Source organism: Sus scrofa, chromosome 8, assembly GCF_000003025.6.
Source record: "Sus scrofa isolate TJ Tabasco breed Duroc chromosome 8, Sscrofa11.1, whole genome shotgun sequence".
Taxonomy (NCBI): Eukaryota; Metazoa; Chordata; class Mammalia; order Artiodactyla; family Suidae; genus Sus; species Sus scrofa.
This window is the reverse complement of record NC_010450.4, coordinates 68697155-68717254: the sequence shown is the minus strand read 5'-3', so window position 1 is coordinate 68717254 and position 20100 is coordinate 68697155. Positions and strand designations below refer to the sequence as shown.

The window sequence follows — 20100 nt, the reverse complement described above, 5'->3', positions numbered from 1 at the left end:
CATGCCCAAATCTTTCCTTCTATTCTCTATTTTTGTTCTTAATATTTATGAAACTAAAAGCCTAAGGTAGATCAGAAATTCTTACTAGAATTTTTACCCAATTGGTTAATATTGAGTTGCTTCACAACAGCAAAAAAGCAAACAAACAAACAAACTCAGCACCATCCATTTCCATTAGTGGTGCCAGGTAATATTGATCATAATAAAGGTATCCTTCAAGGGCATTTAGAATTTTCAAGTGAAAGTCAATATCTAAATAAGCCCCAGTCGTGTTATTGTGCATTATTTAATTCCTGAAATCTCTAATGTTAACCTCAAAGGAAGTTATCACAGGAAGCCTTTGGGAAAAATGCTATGTATGCCTTTAACGTATTGTTTCCTCAGTCCATCAGCCTCATAGAAAGGGGAAACCCATCTAGGAGCTTGGAGAACGTGTGTCGCTGGGCTTGCCAACAACAAAAATCTGATCCCAATCATTCTGAACACCATGATCATGCAATTTTCTTAACCAGGCAAGACTTTGGACCTGCAGGAATGCAAGGTATTCCCATTAAATGTAGAAGGAACACTTAAGGACATGGCTTTGTGAAAGTCATCCTAAATCAGGCAGTCTGTTCAAATGTTCCGATCTCCACTATCACTTCTGCCATCCCTCAGCCAAGCATGCAGTTTCTTTCTCTTGCTTCCAGTGACTTCTGTGTAATTCATGATGTTTAACGCCACTTAAATACTGTGATAAATTACACTCTACAGCAATAGGTGTGCCTTTCGGGCTTGCTGAGATACTGTAAAATGTAGTGTGATTTCCACTCACTGTCTGGAACGGGAAAGGGGATGCCATGAGAAATGTCTGCTGCCAAAGATCTTTCTCCCAAAGTCAGCTTACATTTATCTAATAAATTCTGATGTAGACTTTGGAGAAAAGTGGACTGACCATTTTCTTTTCAACGTTGATGGAATTTCTGGCTCCCTTCACCAGTACCATGATAAGAGGGACCATTCACTCCAGCAGAAAGACCGAGCTTAGTTGGTGGGCAGAACAGAAATGGTAACCCCAGGCAGTTCCTTCCCTTAGGAAAAGGGAAATGCAGACCCAATGAATCTTTTTAGAGTCATTACCTGTGGCTTTCCCAAGAGAATGTGGCACAATGCTAGCAGCAAATAATACTGCCTCTGTCTCCTGAAAAGTTTTTCTCCCCCCTTAGGCAAAGGTCCAGTAGTAATTCTTAATGGGTTTTCTCATAAAATGAAAATAAAAGTAATTGTTATTCTCTACAGGATATGCCCCAGTCACAGGCATGTGTCATCCAGTGAGAAGTTGTACCCTGAATCATGAGGATGGTTTTTCATCTGCTTTTGTAGTCGCCCATGAAACTGGCCATGTGTAAGTCACTGTTGACAGCTATAAAGAAAAAAAGAAGGTCTTTTCTTTCCTGCTTCTCTCAGTATTGTTCACACTTTGGGCAGAGGGCATGCCAGCTTGCAACTCTCATCCCTTGCCAAGTGAGAGGAGCTGAAAACAGTGAAGCGGTCATGCACTGCAACTAAATGAGCGACTGTGGCTTCAGAGACACTCCTGGGCTTTTCATTGCTATAGAAGAAGAAAGGCATTTCGGTCAGACTGCTCTCAGTTTCAGTGTCTGTGACTCCTCCACAAAAGCCACATGAACTTAAAAAATATATATATTTCCCTGTACTTATTTTCAAAACAGAAATACTGCAATAGCCATGTCTCCTCTGGTCGTTCTTACCCATGGGGTCTCGCTTTGTGTCTTAGGCTGGGAATGGAACATGATGGACAAGGCAACAGGTGCGGCGATGAGACTGCGATGGGAAGCGTCATGGCTCCTTTGGTGCAAGCAGCGTTTCATCGTTACCACTGGTCCCGATGCAGTGGCCAAGAACTGAAAAGATACATTCAGTATGTCTCCTCCTGCCTGTAACGAGAGCGTTATAGTAGAAGTACAGACGGCAAACTGGCTCTTGGGACCTTGATCATAACAAGACTCCCAGTGAATGAAAACACTGGTTCATGATAAATATTTTCTTGTGACTCAGCTTTTGGCACAATGATTCCATAATGCTGTTGCAATATTTTAAGCCTTAAGCCTAGAATTGAAGTGAATTTTTAACTGATTTTCCTCTAGTGACTTCTTTGTGGGATCTTCAATGAATGGTCAAATTTAATTTGAGGATGAGGAGGGCTTGGTCAAGAAATGCCTGCATACCACCTGTCCCCCACAGCACAGGTTTCAGGATCTGCCCTGCCACACCATGTGGCAGTTCAGCTAGGGACATAGATAAAGTTGTCACAGTTCTCCTGCATTTCTAAGTATGCATAGCTTATTTTCCTGGGGCGAATAAAGATGAATGGTCTTTTTCTAAATGGATCTGAAACCAAAAACCTTAAAAGATATGCTTTTGTGACCTTGCTCTATGATCTGATGATATTCCAGAGTACGTAATCTAAGAATACATTTTCATTAGGACCTGATAAAAAAATATCTAACCACGTGCAATATTTTCCTTCCTACAGTTCCTATGACTGTCTCCTTGATGACCCTTTTGAACATGACTGGCCCAAACTCCCGGAGCTTCCTGGAATTAATTACTCTATGGATGAACAGTGTCGTTTTGACTTCGGGGTTGGCTATAAAATGTGCACTGCGGTACGTTACAATCAGTTTAGACTTTCCAGCTTGCAGTCTATTTGCATCGCTCCTGTTCGGTGAACTTTACCGACTCACAGGTGCACGAATATTTATCAATGGTTTTGTGCTTGCTATGGCACTAAATGCTAAAGCTAAGTGCTTTGCATATATGATCTTATTCAATCCTGTGACAAACTAGAAGGGGGTTGGTATAGGTTTATTTTACAAATGAAAAAGCTAAGACTTGCAGAGATTAAGCAACTTACTTAAACCAGGCTTCTAGTAAATAAGGGCTTTATGTATATTGGAGCAAGCTTTCTGTGTTAGAGGGGAAAAAATATTGTATTTCATCAGAAGAAGTTGACCTGCTGCTTAAAATCCTCCATATGCAGATATATACACTATTTTATCTGTATGCATATATATATATATATATATATATATATACACACACACAGAGAGATATAGATAGATAGATAGATAGATAGATAGATAGATAGATAGATAGATAGATACCTGCATCAGTGTTTTGACCTGAGAATTCTAAAGCTTTGGCTCAATGTTGTGGAAAAATACAGTTTCTGCATTAAGTAATAGGAATTGGAACAAGAACCCAGGTCCAAAACAAATACTAATCAAAAAAAGAAAAGACAGCTATGACCATAAGGCTGTGTGTGGATAACGAGTGGTGAAGGCAATGAATGTGTGGGTGAACTGGTGTTTGTTATATGTACTTAAAAATGTATCTAAAGAATGACAAGATGTTCACTGTTAGAAAGAGAGTAGATGAGGGAAAAGGACACACGATGTGTGTATGTATATTTGGATCTTATCATGAAGTGTTTTAGGAAAATAAAAGATACTCTTAAGAGTGGGAAAACTAAGATTCTGGCTATTTGTATCCATAACTATAGCCCTACCTTGTAACCCATATTCCTCAGCCATGGATTGTTATGAACCTCAAATATATAGAGAGCACTTTAGAAAGTACACAAATGTATTGTGATACTTTGATGTATTTGGAGTACATAATCTTACATAGAAAGCTTGACAAATATTTTCTGCTCTTAGTTGACTCATTATGATGGGCATTTTTATTGTTTATAATTGACTAGTTCATACCTATAGGGATAAAGAGAAGCCCTTTTGATGGTTTGAGAGCTGCAAAACTGCTATAATGTTTTCATATTTAAAATGTTCATAATAATTATTCTTTTTAAAATCCCAATATTGTAATCCAAGAGATTGGCTATAGAACATGATGGAAGATAATATGAGAAAAAGAGTGTGTGTGTGTATGTTATGACGAGGTCACTTTGCTATCTCGCAGAAATTGGCACAGCATGTTAATCAAGTATAACTTTAAAAAAGAAAAAAAGTAATAATTTAACATTGCAGAACAATCCCAGTCTTGTCTATTGGAAAATCCTAGGTTTGAAATGGCCCGCAGACTATTAAAAGTCAGCCAGAGAATCCCAGACAAATCAATGTTTATCAATGTTATTTTAGAAAAGCAATCTAAAGTATTCTTTACTTGGAATTCTTAGGCAGTGGTTCTTTGATTTTATTCTAACCTGCCACCAATTTGACTATTAACTTGAAATTAAAATATCCAAGAAACCTGACATGAAAAAAACTGTATAGACGATATTATTGGTAGAAATCTATGTCACTAAGAGGTTGCTTTTTCTCTCTTCCAGTTCCGAACCTTTGACCCATGTAAACAGCTTTGGTGTAGCCATCCTGATAACCCCTACTTTTGTAAGACTAAAAAGGGGCCTCCGCTCGATGGGACTGAATGTGCTGCTGGGAAAGTGAGTATGATCTATTTACACAATGACGGTTTAAGATGTGTTGCATAATCGTCATCTTTCAAACGACCTGTACCGTGACTTTTGAGAGAACTGTAGTTCGTGAGGCTTCTTTGCAGGAATACATTTACATCATGTACTGTGTCCTGCAGCTGCTATAACAAATCACCCCAGAAGATTATTCCGCCAGTACCAGAGCCCAGGAGAACAAATCAGTGTCATGGATCTGAAATCCACATGTGGGCGGGATGACACCCCCTCCCAGGGGCTCTCACGGAGAGTCTCTTCTTGGCTCTTCCAGCTTCCGGTGGCGGCCTGAATGCCTTGACTTGTGGCCACACCACTCCAGTCTCTGCCTTTGCAGCCACATTGCCTGCTTCTCTTCCGTGTGTAAATTTCCCTCAGCCCCTCTCTTTTATTTTCTTTTCTTTTTGAGTATTTACTGTTATATTCAACTGTTGGTCATAGGCAAACAAGCAAAAAAAAAAAATGCTTGAAATATTTTACATAATTGGTCATTATTTTCGTTCATGCATTATCTTTGTGGGGATGTCTGTGGCCGTTTCCTGTGGAGTCCCTGGAGCAGACATGACTCTGAGATGAGTGGCCAGGAAGCCACCCTCTCTATTCTTAGCCAGTCCCTTGAGCCAGCCCTGCAGACAGGGGCACAGAATCTTTAAATCCATCCCCAAAGCTCTTTCTTTCCCGTGCCTCTCTTTCCTCACTCCCTATCCTATTACCAGGCTCTTCAGACTGCACAGGAAACTTTTTCAGGCAGTATTGTGATATTTTTAATGATTCGTATTTTGGTCGTGAGACTCAGTGACATCAAATATAGTATTGGTGCTGAAAATAAACTAAAAGGTTTTAATGAAAAATCTGCATATCCTGATGCTAGTGAATGGAGCATCCTTCTGCCTTTTGTAGGGAAGAAGAAATCACTGGATGACATGCATTTTGCTTACAAGTGTCCCTCAGCTTTTCCCTCTGCCCCTCTCTTACAAAGATACATGTGATGGCATTCAGGGTCCCCTGGATGATCCAGGATTATCTCCCCAGCTAAAACTCCTCATTTAATTCCATCTGCAAAAACTGTCCTCCAAATAAGGGAACATTTGTAGATTTCAAGGATTAGGACCTGGTCTCTTTGGGGCCGCTATTCAGCCACTACTGATGGAATAGGAAGCAGCAGCTCAGCAGAGCATCTGGGCCCTAATGGGATTTGATTTACTTGCTGGCATCCCACTCCCTGTGAAAGCTGTCCAGAAATAAAGTCATGCGCACTTATACAGAAGATTTGGCCTTGCTCCTTGGGGAAAGATGCCCAGAAGTTTTCAGTCTCAAAGTAGTGAGGTTGAAATGCTCAGAAACTGGCCAAGTGCCAAGCTACACTACTCAGAAGGGGAAAGATCACGAAACCCAAAACAAAAGCATGTTAAGAACTCAAGTTGAAGAGCTTTGACTAGCTTGGAAATAAGATAGTGTAGATAGGACCAAAACCTGGCAAAGATGATTTATATGGCTTTTAGCTCTTTTAAAGCTCTTTAAGGCTCTATTTCTTTTCTTATGTCTTTTTTTTTTTAAGGCCGCACTCATGGCATATGGAAGTTCCTAGGCTGGGGGTCGAATTGGAGCTATAGTTGCTGACCTAAACCACAGCCACAGCAACACAGGATCCGAGCCAAGTCTGCAGCCTACACCACCGCTCATAGCAACACCAGATCCCCAACCCACTGACCAAGGCCAGGGATCGAACCCGCATCCTCATGGATACTAGTCAGATTCTTTTCCACTGAGCTGCAACAGGAACTCCTTAAAGCTCTATTGCAAATGTGTATAAACTGTACTTGCTATAAGAATTACAAGCATCATCATCATAATAAAACTTGCCATTATTTGTGTTTAAACTGTTAGGCACTATGCTAAATTCATTACATACAGTGCGTTGTTTTGGGAAAATTCAATATTACAGACTTTTGACTCAAAAAAAAAAAAAAAGCAACAGTGAGTTGATTCATTTTTGCTTTATGAAGAAGATATCCAGAGTTCTCATGTGGCATAGTGGGTTAAGGATCTGGCATTGTTACTGCAGTGGCTGGGGTCACTGCTGTGGCACAAGTTTGATCCCTTGCTGGGGAACTTTCACATACTATGGGCGTGGCCAAAAAAAATAAAAAGAAGCTATCCAGTAAACCAACTCTGAACATCCAACTTTCCTAAATATATGTGTGTTATGTTTAAATTTACGAAAGTTGAGTTTTAAGAAACACTTCTATTGGATGTAGGGTAAAAAAAGTGGGTCAGGGAGTTCCCGATGTGGCTCAGTGTGTTAAGAATCTGACTAATATCCATAAGGATGTGGGTTTGATCCCTGGCCTCGCTCAGTAGGTTAAGGATCCTGCGTTGACATGATCTGTGGTGTAGGTTGCAGATGCAGCTCAGATCCTGCTTTGTTGTGGCTGTAATGTAGGCCGCAGCTGCAACTTGATTCAGCCCCTAGCCTGGAAGCTTCCACATGCCACAGATGCAGCTCTAAAGAGACAAAAAAAAAAAAAAAAAAAAAAAGAAAGAAAAAAAGGTGGATCAAAATAAAGTTAGAAGGGCAAGAACTAAGACGTTTGGGCATCTGCCGTGTGCTGGGCACTATGAGCTCTAGGCCTCTACAGTGCCCGTGTTTTTTATTTTGTTTTGTTTTATATATAATTTTTTCTCATTATAGATGGTTTACAGTGTTCTGTCAATTTTCTACTGTATAGCATGGTGACCCAGTTACACATACATGTATAGATTCCTTTTTATCACATTATCATATATCTGGAATCTAATATATGGCACAGATGAACCTTTCCACAGAAAAGAAAGTCATGGATGTGGAGAACAGACTTGTGAGTGCCCGTGTTTTAATCCTCCCCACTTAGTTTCTTCTGGTCAAGGGTCTCAGGATCCTTTCTGGGACCCCAGTTTCCTCCTCTGAAAAGTAAAAATAATATATCTGACCTATCTGTTTCTCAGAATCATTGTGAAGGAGAGTTTTAAGATGTAGGTCACGTGTTTTGAAGGGTATATGTATATGTTTTAGATATCTTGATTATTTTCTAAATTAAGACATATAGTTTCCTGTCATTATTTTAAAGGGAGAATATTTCCCATAAAAATACTCTAATAATAGAAATAACAAGGGATGAAGGGTAGAGTAGCATCTACTGGGCAAGTTGGGTGCTCAGGTCATCCTTATTGATTATGATGTTTGATACCCACTGGTAAATGGGATCATTTAAAAGCTTGGCTGAATGAAGGTTATTTTTTCATTTTAATTTTATGCTTGAAAATATAAGTCCTAATTAGCCTGTGTGTAGGGCACCTTTATTATTATAATTACTATGGGATACTTTTAAGTGTATTTTTCACCTGAAATAGAAGAAAACAAACAGAAATGAAGTCCTTCACACAGTTGTCCTCGGTAACAACTTCAGCTTTAGCTTAGGCGTTATTTTCACAGTTGCTTTGTGTCCTTTTCTAAGTGGTGCTATAAGGGTCACTGCATGTGGAAGAACGCTAATCAGCAAAAACAAGATGGCAACTGGGGATCATGGACCAAATTTGGCTCCTGTTCCCGGACATGTGGAACCGGTGTTCGCTTCAGAACACGCCAGTGCAATAATCCAATGTGAGTATGGCTCTTGTCATTCTGTTCATTTGAGAATAAACCCAGAAAATGCTTCAATCGTATGTTCTTCATATTCTGTTTCATGAAGTACGTGTAAAGTACAGAACATGAAAACTAGAGTTTACATGTCCCTTTTGGGTAAATCCCCCCTTTTCAATCTTTTTTTTTTTTTTCATTTAAATTTTATTGGAGTATAGTTGATTTACAATGTGGTATTAGTTTCAGGTGTACAGCAAAGTGAATAAGTCACACTTATAAATATATCCATCCTTTTTTCTCGGGTAAGTTATTATAGACTATTGAGTAGATTCTCCTGTGCTCTACAGTAGGTTCTCATTAGTCATTGATTTTATACAGTAGGGTGTATATATTATTCCCATCCTTCCAATTTCTCCCTCCTCCCAATGGTTTCACCTATAGTGACCCTAAGATTGGTTTTGAATTCTCCCACTTTTCAATCTTGTGAAGAGTAGCCCATGGTTAAGATAGAAATTTATGAAGAAATTGCCATTAGGAGGATCAGGGAGCAGAGCAGCAAAAGCAGATCGCTGTGCCCCTGGGGCCTGGGCACCGAGGCTGTGACACCCTCTCTAGGAAGCATCGGCCTGTGGGCAGGAGCAGCACCAACCACAGAGGTGCCCTCCCTTCAGAGCTGGGAGAAGGAGGCTTTAGGGCTGGGCAAAGGAAGATGATGAAAGAAGGCTGAGGAGCTGTGGGGCGGGGGGAGTTATTCATTTGTTCCCTCAGAGCAATTCTTGGAATTCCTATTGTGTGCTCAGCAAACCTTATTTTCTGCAGGAAAAAAAAAATAAGTGAAATGAGGTTTGGACAGTCATCCTTATCTGGGGTTAACATGAGAGCACCCCTTTTCTTTGGCAGCAGGAGGGCTCTGAGCACATCTTTTCTAAAGACTGGGTGTAGCATTCCTCTCTTCACAGGAAGAGATGATGGCAGCATTTGTAGAAACAACAAAACAATAAATACTATAGTAGGAAGAACAGCAAAGATTCACTCTGAGCCACACTCCAAGTGTTTTAAATGTACTTATTTAATCCTTCCCATTTTTCTCTGAGGAACAAGGGATTATTATTTACATGTTACATATTAGGAAGTGTAAGTGCAGTGTTGTGATCCAGGTTTGGGCTATACCCACATGTTTTATACTTGCTAGAAAATATAATTTTCCTGAGACCATATCCCTGTGTTTTTGTTTCTTTATACACTTTTACCATGCATTTAAGTACACTGTTTGAAAAACATACTGTTTTAAAATATATATACTGATTCATATATTTTAAATCAGTTTAAAAGTTGAGTTTGGGGATTCCTTCCACCAAACCCCAGCAGGGAGAGGATAGGGCTTTTGCAAAGGGATTGAAATTAGGAAGTATGAGTTCATTCACTTGAGGCGGGCAGCTCAGAAAGCCCTGGCTTTCTGCCCTCCAGCACTGTGTCTGCAGCCTTCAACGGCTGGACCAGAGCCAGAAGGCCTTTTTAAATGTTGTCTTTTCTTTAGGCCCATCAATGGCGGTCAGGATTGTCCTGGGGTTAATTTTGAGTACCAGCTTTGTAATACAGAAGAATGCCAAAAACACTTTGAGGACTTCAGAGCACAGCAGTGCCAGCAGCGTAACTCCCACTTTGAATACCAGAATGCCAAACACCACTGGTTGCCATATGAACAGCCCGACTGTGAGTAGACGCCCGCGCTTTTCCCGCTGTGCCACTGGTTACTTAGAGCTTAAGCTTTGTCAACACCCATCCCTTGGATTCTTGCTCCCTACTTGGTTACTTAGAAAACTTGGTGCTCATAGGGGTAAGTCCTCCTGGGTTTCCAAGAATAAGGCTAACATATGCCTTCCTCCCAAGAGGTGAGAATTATAGACTAGTCGCTGGCAAGCAGACTGCCACCCTCACTACTGAAAAGAAAATGTGGAAAGCAATGCATGGGAGGGAAGTTGGGTTTCCTCGTGCAGCTGAACTCCCTCTACTAGGAAATGCTTCTGGAAAGTTGAGATCTTTCCTTTCTGAATACCTAGAGAAAAAGGGAGAGATTTGACAATCGAGGAATAAGAAAAAGACCATTATTTAATACCAAAAGGTATTTCATAACCTTTTACTTTTGAACCGCGTGCTGGTTATTAAGAAATACACTTGGAGGAGTTCCCTTGTCATGTGTCACTTCTAAACCCTGAATTTTTGGTTAAATCTGTTCAAATGGGAACTTCTTTATGTATTTCTCACTTGGGTGAATAAAAGAAAGTAGTTACGGGATTATTGTGTGATATCATACACTGCTGGATTCAGTTTAAGAGTTGTTTTAAAAGGAAGATGCATATGTGTAGGAATTCAGAGTTGCCGCAGCAAATTTGATTTAGCTTGGTTAAGTCAGTCACATAAATTATACTAATTTAATTAATGAGATCCTACAAGAGGCAGAAACTATACTAGGCCATTGGGTCAAACAAAAGAGAAACCCTTTCAGTACTCAGAGTGTCACTACAACTAAATTGATTCTGAATGAAATTGATTGAAGAGCTTGGTTAAATCTAGGATAGCCGTACAATCGGAGCTGCCTGGGACAGTCCCAGTTTATACTTATTCTCCCTGTGAAATTATTAATAGAACCCCTTTTCATGTCAACATTATCCTAGTTTAGATGTTAAATCATAACATCACTCTAGTTAAAACAAATATGCCAAGTGTGCATACTTTCCCCCTACTCTTTATTGATTTATACACTATGTTTCAGGAAACCGCATTGAAATTGTATATTTTAAGCATAAAATAAACTATACCAGGAGTTTCCTGGTGGCCCAGTAGTTAAAGACTCACTGCTATTAAGGATTCTCACTGCTGTGGCTCCGTTTACTGATATGGCTCGGGTTCCGTCCCTGACTGGGGTACTTTTGCATTCTGTGGGCATAGCCAAAAAATTTAAAAAAGCCCACTATGCTGTTCAAATATACCATTTAAATATGTGGTTGATCTGATCCTCCATCTTATGCAGCCAAGAAAAGATGCCACCTTTACTGTCAATCCAAAGAGACTGGAGATGTCGCTTATATGAAACAGCTGGTCCACGATGGAACACGCTGCTCTTACAAAGACCCGTACAGCATATGTGTGCGAGGGGAGTGTGTGGTGAGTTCACCTTGCTTGCCCCAAAGCTTCATACAGTGCTATACATCCCACTTTTCTTCTCATTCATCTACATATTTCCAAAAAAATTTTTTTAACTTTCTTATCTGAGGTCCCGTTATAGTGAGAATCTATGAATAGTTCAGTGGCTAAAATAAAAGTTTGGGAGAAATTGCACTTAATAAAATCAAACTTGGCCACTGGCAAAATGAAGATTTAGACAATTTTTCTAATTTCCAACCAAATATGTTTTTGGGGGGTTACTCTGATGCTTGAGGCTGAGAACACAACTTGTGAACCATGCCTTTCCTCTGACTGTTTTAGAGTAGCCATCCACTAGGATAAAACCAAGTTTTTTTTTTTTTTAATTCAGTGTTGAATGTGTTTTATCTTTTGTTTAAAAACTGATCAAAACTTTTTTTTTCCTCTCTGTCTCATGTTCCAATTAATTCTGACTTTAAACATAGAATTCCACATCAGAATAAAAGTAATGGTGAAGATACAAAAAATGTTTTTTGTACATTTAATCTTTTGGTTTTTTTTAAATGCAGCTTTTTTTTTTTGCTCATGATCACATGTTAAATTGATAAAAAGTTTTTCTTGTTAACAACACATTGCTGCAGCTGGATTCCTTTTCATTTGGATATAACTAAAGTGTTACATGTATAAGACATATATGTAAGAGTCTCAAGTACACAGATGCCTCGTAGTTGAACTAAAGTTTCCCTGAAAGTAGAATCTGTGTTTTATTCATCTTTCATCTCCTACGTATCTGGTACATTAAATATATGTGTCTTCATCATCTTCTCTGCTCACTTTCATCCTGAACTTACTGGTGCAGTGGTGTATCACGTATCCTTATCCAACACTGATTTACACTGAGGACCTGCCCCAGTTCAGAAAACCTTCCGCCTCCCCTGTTAAATTAATGTGAAAATGTAAACTCTTAGATTTTCAAGGTCTTCCACAGCCTGTGCTTTGCCAGACTTTCACAGTTCTTCCCCATCACAGCACCAACTTTCCATTAGTTTAGGTATGGTTCCAATCTTATTATCCAAGTCCACTTTCCATGAACAGACAACTTGCATGGCTCTGTTGTAACCCCTCTGCATTCTTTTTTTTTTTTTTTTTTTTTTTTTTTTGTCTTTTTGCCATTTCTTGGGCCGCTCCCGCAGCATATGGAGGTTCCCAGGCTAGGGGTCCAATCGGAGCTGTAGCTGCCGGCCTACGCCACAGCCACAGCAACACGGGATCTGAGCCGCGTCTGCAACCTACACCAAAGCTCATGGCAACACCAGATCCTTAATTCATCTCTCTAAATATGAAAGCAACAAGGGAAAAGCATATCTTAATATTTGTTTCCTCGGCATGAGCTACAGCTTCTATACTTAAGAAATGTTTGATGATCAACTACAGACGATAGAGGAAACACTTCATTAGACTAAAGGGAACTTATCCTTATTACCCAGAGTACAAGTCACTTGATTTTATAGTCGTTCTTTAAAAGATCGAGGTGTGAAAGCTCAGAGCTAGAGTGGAAGTTTGGATGCCAGGCCGTGGGCTCCTGATGAAACAAATGTTGTATCACTCTCCATCACGCCAGTCTTCATTTGGAAGATTAAAATCAGCTACATATAACATCTTCTCTCCCCAGAAAGTGGGCTGTGACAAAGAAATTGGTTCAAACAAGGTCGAGGATAAGTGCGGTGTCTGTGGTGGTGATAATTCCCATTGTCGAACTGTCAAGGGGACATTTACCAGGACACCCAGGAAGCTCGGTAAGATGAGGTCTCTTGTGAATTTAGTATCCTGCTCTAAAGTATTTGCCTGTTTGAGTCTTTTCTTAGGAAAGCAGTATTTTCTCTCTAAACATTAAAAAAAAAAAAAATCAGCTGTTGATTTATGTTTGTTCACATTACCGTCTAAGGAATTAAACAGCTTTGAGATTCATGCTCCATAGTATCCATGATGAAAAATTATCTCCTTGATTTAGATAAGGTACAAATAAAACCAGTATCACTTATAGTAGTTTGTTAAAATCTGTGTTTTGTTTAATTTTGTGTTTTTGACAAAATGCATTAGACCTAATGATTAGAGTTGTTGCTTATTTTGAATTTTCTATTGCACATAAATGGTTGCTCAAAAGTTAAGAAATTGCAAAACTTTAGATACAACTTTTAAAATATTATATTCATTTTGTTTCTTTGATTTTAAAAGTGAACAAGTTTATCCTATTTATAAATCTATGGATCTAGGGTCCGTACTTCACATAATATTCAGAATTTTGTATTAAACAAGTCTGAGACAAAGGCAACCAAAAAACAGCCTGAGGCATAATTAACTGCTTATGTTTGTGAATTTCTTGTGCTTGTTACACAGTCAATGGCACAGACTCAGGCACAGGTGAATGTTTGACAGATGGAACCAAAGCAAAAATAATATGCAAAATTCCTGTTATTTTCATAATTATTCATGGAATCTTATAAAAGGTTTAGATACAAGCATTTATTACTGAATATTTTCTTTAAGTTTGTAACCAATATTGTTCAGTTATTTAGAAAACATTTTTTGGACAAATGTTCTGAGAATTCAGCATTTAAATATCAATTTAATGTGATGCTCTCCCTTGAGCAGCTTCTCTTACCTCCAGCATATTGTCTCTTATAGAATGAGAGAAAACAAGAGAACACAAAACAAAAACAAAGAAAGATTTCCTTTGCTTTAAGCACATTGTCATGATGGTCATTTTTCCTTTTAAAAACAAAATGAAAGTATAAAATAGCTAGTCTTTATCTAAATGGAGTAATTCCCTTAGTTCTCTTTACTCCTGTTATACCTCAGATACCCAACTCAAGCCATTTCCATACATATTAGCTTTCCTTTTTGATGTATTTAGGGGGCAGAGGTAGGTGTCTATATTCTAATGTGTTTTTCTTATGCATTCTCCACGCTAGTTACTGATATCTTTGCTATTCCTGTGTGATAATTTACTGTGCTTTGTACTTCAGAAATTGTTGAAAAGCAAATATTGACATTTTTGATTGATGATATTGTTCTAATAAAACAAACAGAATTAGAATCATATACATAAACTATGGTTTTGGTGGAATCATGTGATTTTCTCCTCTTACTGTAAAATAACTTACTGTGCTTTCTTTATTGCAGTTATATGTTGTTTTTCCTAGGTGTAAAATAATTAATTTGTTTTACTTCCAGAGTGATTTAATGTAAAGAAAATGGTTTTTACTGTTATTATCCATTCTATATTATGTGTAATAAAAGGCAGAGATACTTTTTTTCAGATATACCTCAAAAATTATGCTAAACCTGCGTATCAAAGTCAGAAGAAGAGAAGAAAGCTTTAATCAGTCATACAGATTCAAACTGATCAAAGATAATCTAACATCCATTTCTTTGCACTAATGTTGTTATTTTAGTGATTCAATAGACTAATTAACCTTTTCCAACAGGGAAAAATTTAAGCAAGAGGTGCCATAAAGAATTCAAGTTGCTGGAAAATGAAATCTGCAAGTATTCAACTTCAAATCACCTATATCATTTCTCATTCACACTTAGTCTTACTTTCATTGACTATTAACAGTTTATTGGCATTAGCTAATTATTATAAATCCATTTTGACTTCAACATAAAATTACAGAACATATTTTATATATTACCTAATAAAATATACATAGCTTATAGTATAGTCAATGAAACAGCAAGACTTTGATAAACATGAACCCTCCACTAATTAAAGACATTCTATTTAAGGGAAAACGAGAGGCGCCTTCACTTTACCCAAAGGAGCTCGTAATATTTCTCTTGCTGAAACAAGGGAAGCTAAAAATGTACTGGGTAAGTTGTAGCAAGCTGCAGAAAATGGGCATCCATAAATGGCATCAAGCTGTTTTGCTATACTTGGCATCTTAAGCATGTTACTTCCAGCTATTGGTACTCAGGCAAACATGGTACATACATTCATGTGCTGAATATTAGGTGGGCTCAGGTGCTGAAAAGCTTGCCCACAAAATGACCACTCCGTTTAGCTAAGACACCGGTATATAACGTGGAAAATTAGGTAAACCTGCCTATAGTTAATAATTGTTCATATAGAAATGATAAAAAAAAAGCAGATTGCTTTCTGATTCCAGCAGCAATTTTTATTTATAACTGAATTTCTGTCAATACCCATCCTATAATATATGAGTTATATGTTTCATAATGTAATGAAGGTATAAGTTGCATAATTTTCCTATATTCATTTATTTTTGTCAAAATAAGGTAAAACGTCTTGGTTTCGCTATTTGTCCTGACTATTGTTGATTTATAGTTAGGATCTTAATTCTAAATGATCTTAAAATAATTTTAGGACATGTAATAATACTAAGAAAATTTGTTATATAGGACAATGGCAGATATGTGATTGTGAAATCCAAGACAACCTGTTGGTTTTGTGTTTGTTCAGTGAGAAGATTGAGCTTAGGGTGTATATAAAGGCAAGGCACAGCATAACTTGTAGACACTTTCCAACCAAGTCTGTAACACGTATTTTAAAATATTCCCATTTAAAACTTGTTTAAAACTTTAAAATTCATTGCTAATCCCAAGATAAATGAAAGCTACTCACTGATTTTTTTCTTTTGTAATTTCTTTACATCAAAGCAGGCTCTTAAATATGGAGCTATGTCATTAATAGAAGTTTAGCTACACCTGCCACTTAGACTTTTAAAATAATATAGAGACAGACAAAATATCCCAAGATGCCCACCAACTAAGTGCACCAAAAATTCTCCCTGCTTCAAAGGGATGGTTTTGAAAAGTAAAATCACAGAGAGGGAAACAGAGAAGTATAGTATTTGCCTGCATTATTGTTGATATAATTTGTAGGTCAACACAAAATAAGTAACTAATGGGTTAGAAACAAGGTTAACTTTTTTCTCATCTTAAAAAAAAAAAAAAAGATTCCTCTGATCTCATGCCAGATGGCACAAAAGCTACCAATGCTTTGAAGTTAATTTCTGAAACTGCTTCTTTCGGTTTATGGATGCCCTCTTCTGCACGCAGGAGCAGTGAGAATGTAATGCTCAACTAACCATGGTTGTTGCTTTTTTCTTCTTTGCTTCCTCCAATATTTACCACACATGCAAAGGGTACCTTAAGATGTTTGATATACCCCCTGGTGCTAGACATGTGTTAATCCAAGAAGACGAGGCTTCTCCTCATGTTCTTGGTAAGTGTTTCTATCTGCTGGCTCTGCTTTAGCATGCACTTAAACATAGAAATGTCAAAGAAATTATATATACGCACATATATTTATATATATGTGTGTATATATATGCACATACAGACATATAAATTCACACAGGGGTATGCAAGATTCAAAATTATATATAAATGCATTACTAGGTGGTTTTTATTCCCAGCTATTCTTTCTTTAAAACAAGAAATATTCAAAACTAGAGTTTTAATTTTTGATGAAACTTGGGTTGGTTCATTATTGCATGAGGGAAAAAATCATTTGACAAATTTGAATTTGTTATGCATTTTTTCTCTGTATTAGGAAATGATGAAAATAAATATGTTAACAGAAATGCACTAAATTAAGGAATAATATCAGAAAATTTTGCCATGTTTATGCTGGCAAATTAGTTCTGATATTTTGCTTGATGTCATAATACTATATGCCTCTTCTTACTTTTAGTGCATTTTAAGTTCTTTGACTGAGAAGCAACCACGTCTGAATTTTACTAGTCCAATGAAAAATTTCCTGAGATCTGTTATGTATCCAGTTTCTAACTGGCACATGCAGATCCATTTCCTGCATGTTTTCTGTTTATTATTTGCAAATTACCCTGTTTATTTCCAAAAGAAGATTTTTTTCCTCCATTATGAGAGGATCATGTAGAAATGGCACTTCAAAGGGGATTATATTCAAAGTGAGGGAACAAATGTAAACACAGCTTTCACATATTTCTTGAGCTATTGAAAAGCACTGAGAAGATTTCTGAAACTAATACATCCATCAGAGTTCCCATTGTGGCTGAGTAGGTTAAGAATTTGACTAGTATCTATGAGGATGCAGGTTCAATCCCTGGCTTTAATCAGTGGTTAAGGATCCAGAGTCTGTAGGTCGCAGACTCAGCTTGGATCCCGAATTGCTATGGCTGTGGTGTAGGCCAGCAGCTGCAGCAGCTCCAATTTGACCCCTAGCCTGGGAACTTACATATGTTACAGGTGCGGCTCTAAAAAGATGAAAAAAAAAAGGAAGGGAGGGGGAGAAAGAGGGACAGAGAAAGAAAGAAAGAAAGAAAGAAAGAAAGAAAGAAAGAAAGAAAGAAAGAAAGAAAGAAAAAGAAAGAAAGAAAGGAAAAAAACAAAGAAAAAGTAACATCTGTCAAACCTATGAAAATTTATAGTGGATTACTTTTTTAAACATATGTATCTTTAAAAAATTAATGTTTTTTATGGGATTTTGTAGAATTTGTCTTAGTATTTAAAGTATATTTACTACTGGATTTCCTAACAGTCTCTCTGTCTAGCTGTAGTTCTTTCTTTGGTAATTGAAATCCCATTTTTTTTTTTTTTATCTTTTGTCTTTTGAGGGCCACACCCACAGCATATGGAGGTTCCCAGGCTAGGGGTCCAATCAGAGCCACAGCCGCAACAAAGCCAGATCCTTAACCCACTGAGCAAGGCCAGGGATCGAACCTGCCACCTCATGGTTCCTAATTGGATTTGTTTCCCCTGCGCCATGACAGGAAGCCCTGTTTTTGTTGTTTGTTTGTTTTTGAAATCCCATATTTTTTATTTTAGAATTCAAATTATTTCCTTTGGAACAATTAGACTAGTTCAAAATCTCAACAGGAATAAATGCATTTGACTAAAATTACCCATGTTTTCTGCACATTTTCAATAATGGTAATAACTTTTGAAATTTTATTTTCTAACATCATTAAATGCTGATATACTTCCAAACTTTAAAATCTTTTTTTATCCATTAGGAAGGAATTTTATTTTATAATGTATAGTAAATGCATATATTATAAATTCTGTCACCAAAAAAGCTTTTCCTAGCCATATAAGTAGGTAATGTGGCCTTAGAATTTTACATTCACAAGGACTATTTGTTTGTTGACCTAAAAATTGTTTTACCGTTTTAAGTACCTAAAATATTTTGACTTAACTTGAAAGAGATACACATTTAAAAAAAAGGATTTTGTTATATGCTGTCCTAGCATAAATTGTTTGTATTAATTGTTGTAGAAACAGTCATTATTTTAAAAATGTTCCCAGCTTCCTGACGAAATGTATAGGATGAAGTAGTTAGAAACAGTTACTCTCTTGTTTTGGGCAGTGTTTTCAAATGGGACTGTTTGTTAATTTTTATTTCCTACTTAATCGTCTTGCCACTGTTTTTAATGAGTTAAGAATGCTTCTTGAGTGTTTTGAATGCCTAATGAAGGAAGCAGGAGTCCTATCAAAAGCACTACTTGTTTTAATTGCTTTGAGGCTCCTAAAAACAGTCTTCCATATATAGAAGGGGCTAGACATACTGTGGATCTTCAAAGCTGAAATAAGACAAAATAAAATGTATGCTGGTTACCCATTTTTCCCCTTTAGCTATTAAGAATCAAGCTACAGGCCACTATATTTTAAATGGCAAAGGAGAGGAAGCCAAGTCGAAGACCTTCATAGATCTTGGTGTGGAATGGGATTATAACATTGAAGATGACATTGAAACACTTCACACTGATGGACCTTTACACGATCCTGTTATTGTTTTGGTATGTGGTATTACAGGCTCACTGTGTAGTTGTTTTAGTTTATATTTTTATAATTAATATATCTCAAAACATGTTCACCTTGAACACCGAATATTCAGTTACTTGTTTTTTATAATTCCATTTACCCTCCTCTCTATACTCTTTGGGCAACATTGTCATTTATTTTATGATATAGACCAAATACTACAGTATTACGATTTTTGATTTTTAGTAATCAATTGTTTTTTAAAGACAAGAAAAGAAAAAAATAGATTTTTCTATTTATTCACATATTTACCACCTCTGATGCTCTTCATTTTACTGTGTAAATCTGAAGTCCCATTGAGCATCATTTGCCTTCAAATAAAGAACTCCCCTCAACATTTCTTGTGGTGTGGGTGCGCATGCTAGCAAATTCTTCTCTCAGCATTCAGTGTTCTGAAAATATCTTTATTTCACCCTCATTCTTATAGGATATCTTCACGAGGTATAAAATTGGGGGGTGGCTATTTTTTTTTTCTTATGGCACTTTAAAGATGATTTTCTGCTATAGGGAGTTCCAGGAATCTGGGAGCCAATCTAGGAAGGAAGTATGATGGTGAGGTGGCAGTAGCACCCACACTTATTGTTTGGATGCTGTCTTACAAGGACTGGTTTATGCTTTCTTGGGGCTGGTCTGTTTCAGGTTTGCATGTGGGGCTACCAGCAGGAAGGAGACAAAGGCAAGGGAGCACCTGTGGGTAGGGGACCTTGAGAGGGGGTGTATGTGTCTAGGTGATGTCACTCAGCAGCATAGCAGGGAGAGTATGGGTCTGAGAACCCCAAAAGGCAACAGCAGTAGCTCAGGTTCCTGATAGCCGCAAAGTCTTATCAGTAATTAGCAGATTTGGGATGCAGATTCATAAAAGTATGCAAAGCAAGCAGGCTCTAGATGGCCAGAAATCTCCTTGTTTGAACTACATTTGAAACAATTGGATATATGAATATTTGGTGTCAGGGGCTTTGGAGCTATGCCCCTGACACCAAATATTCAACCTACTGTGAATAAATAAATGACCTAAGGTCCA

At 37.5% G+C, this 20100-nt stretch overlaps 1 protein-coding gene across 1 annotated transcript in view; it reads left to right on the top strand.

The window, feature by feature from the left end:
- The window catches only part of ADAMTS3 (ADAM metallopeptidase with thrombospondin type 1 motif 3), a 273471-nt gene that overhangs the window by 231283 nt on the left and 22088 nt on the right, over positions 1-20100 (top strand). Inside the window, exons 7-17 of the mRNA XM_021101423.1 lie at positions 385-541; positions 1279-1384; positions 1778-1921; positions 2537-2669; positions 4352-4465; positions 7984-8129; positions 9646-9821; positions 11140-11273; positions 12925-13048; positions 16420-16500; positions 18891-19054. Of these exons, the coding sequence (XP_020957082.1) occupies positions 385-541; positions 1279-1384; positions 1778-1921; positions 2537-2669; positions 4352-4465; positions 7984-8129; positions 9646-9821; positions 11140-11273; positions 12925-13048; positions 16420-16500; positions 18891-19054 (1479 nt within the window). The remainder of the gene's footprint in view (positions 1-384; positions 542-1278; positions 1385-1777; positions 1922-2536; positions 2670-4351; positions 4466-7983; positions 8130-9645; positions 9822-11139; positions 11274-12924; positions 13049-16419; positions 16501-18890; positions 19055-20100) is intronic.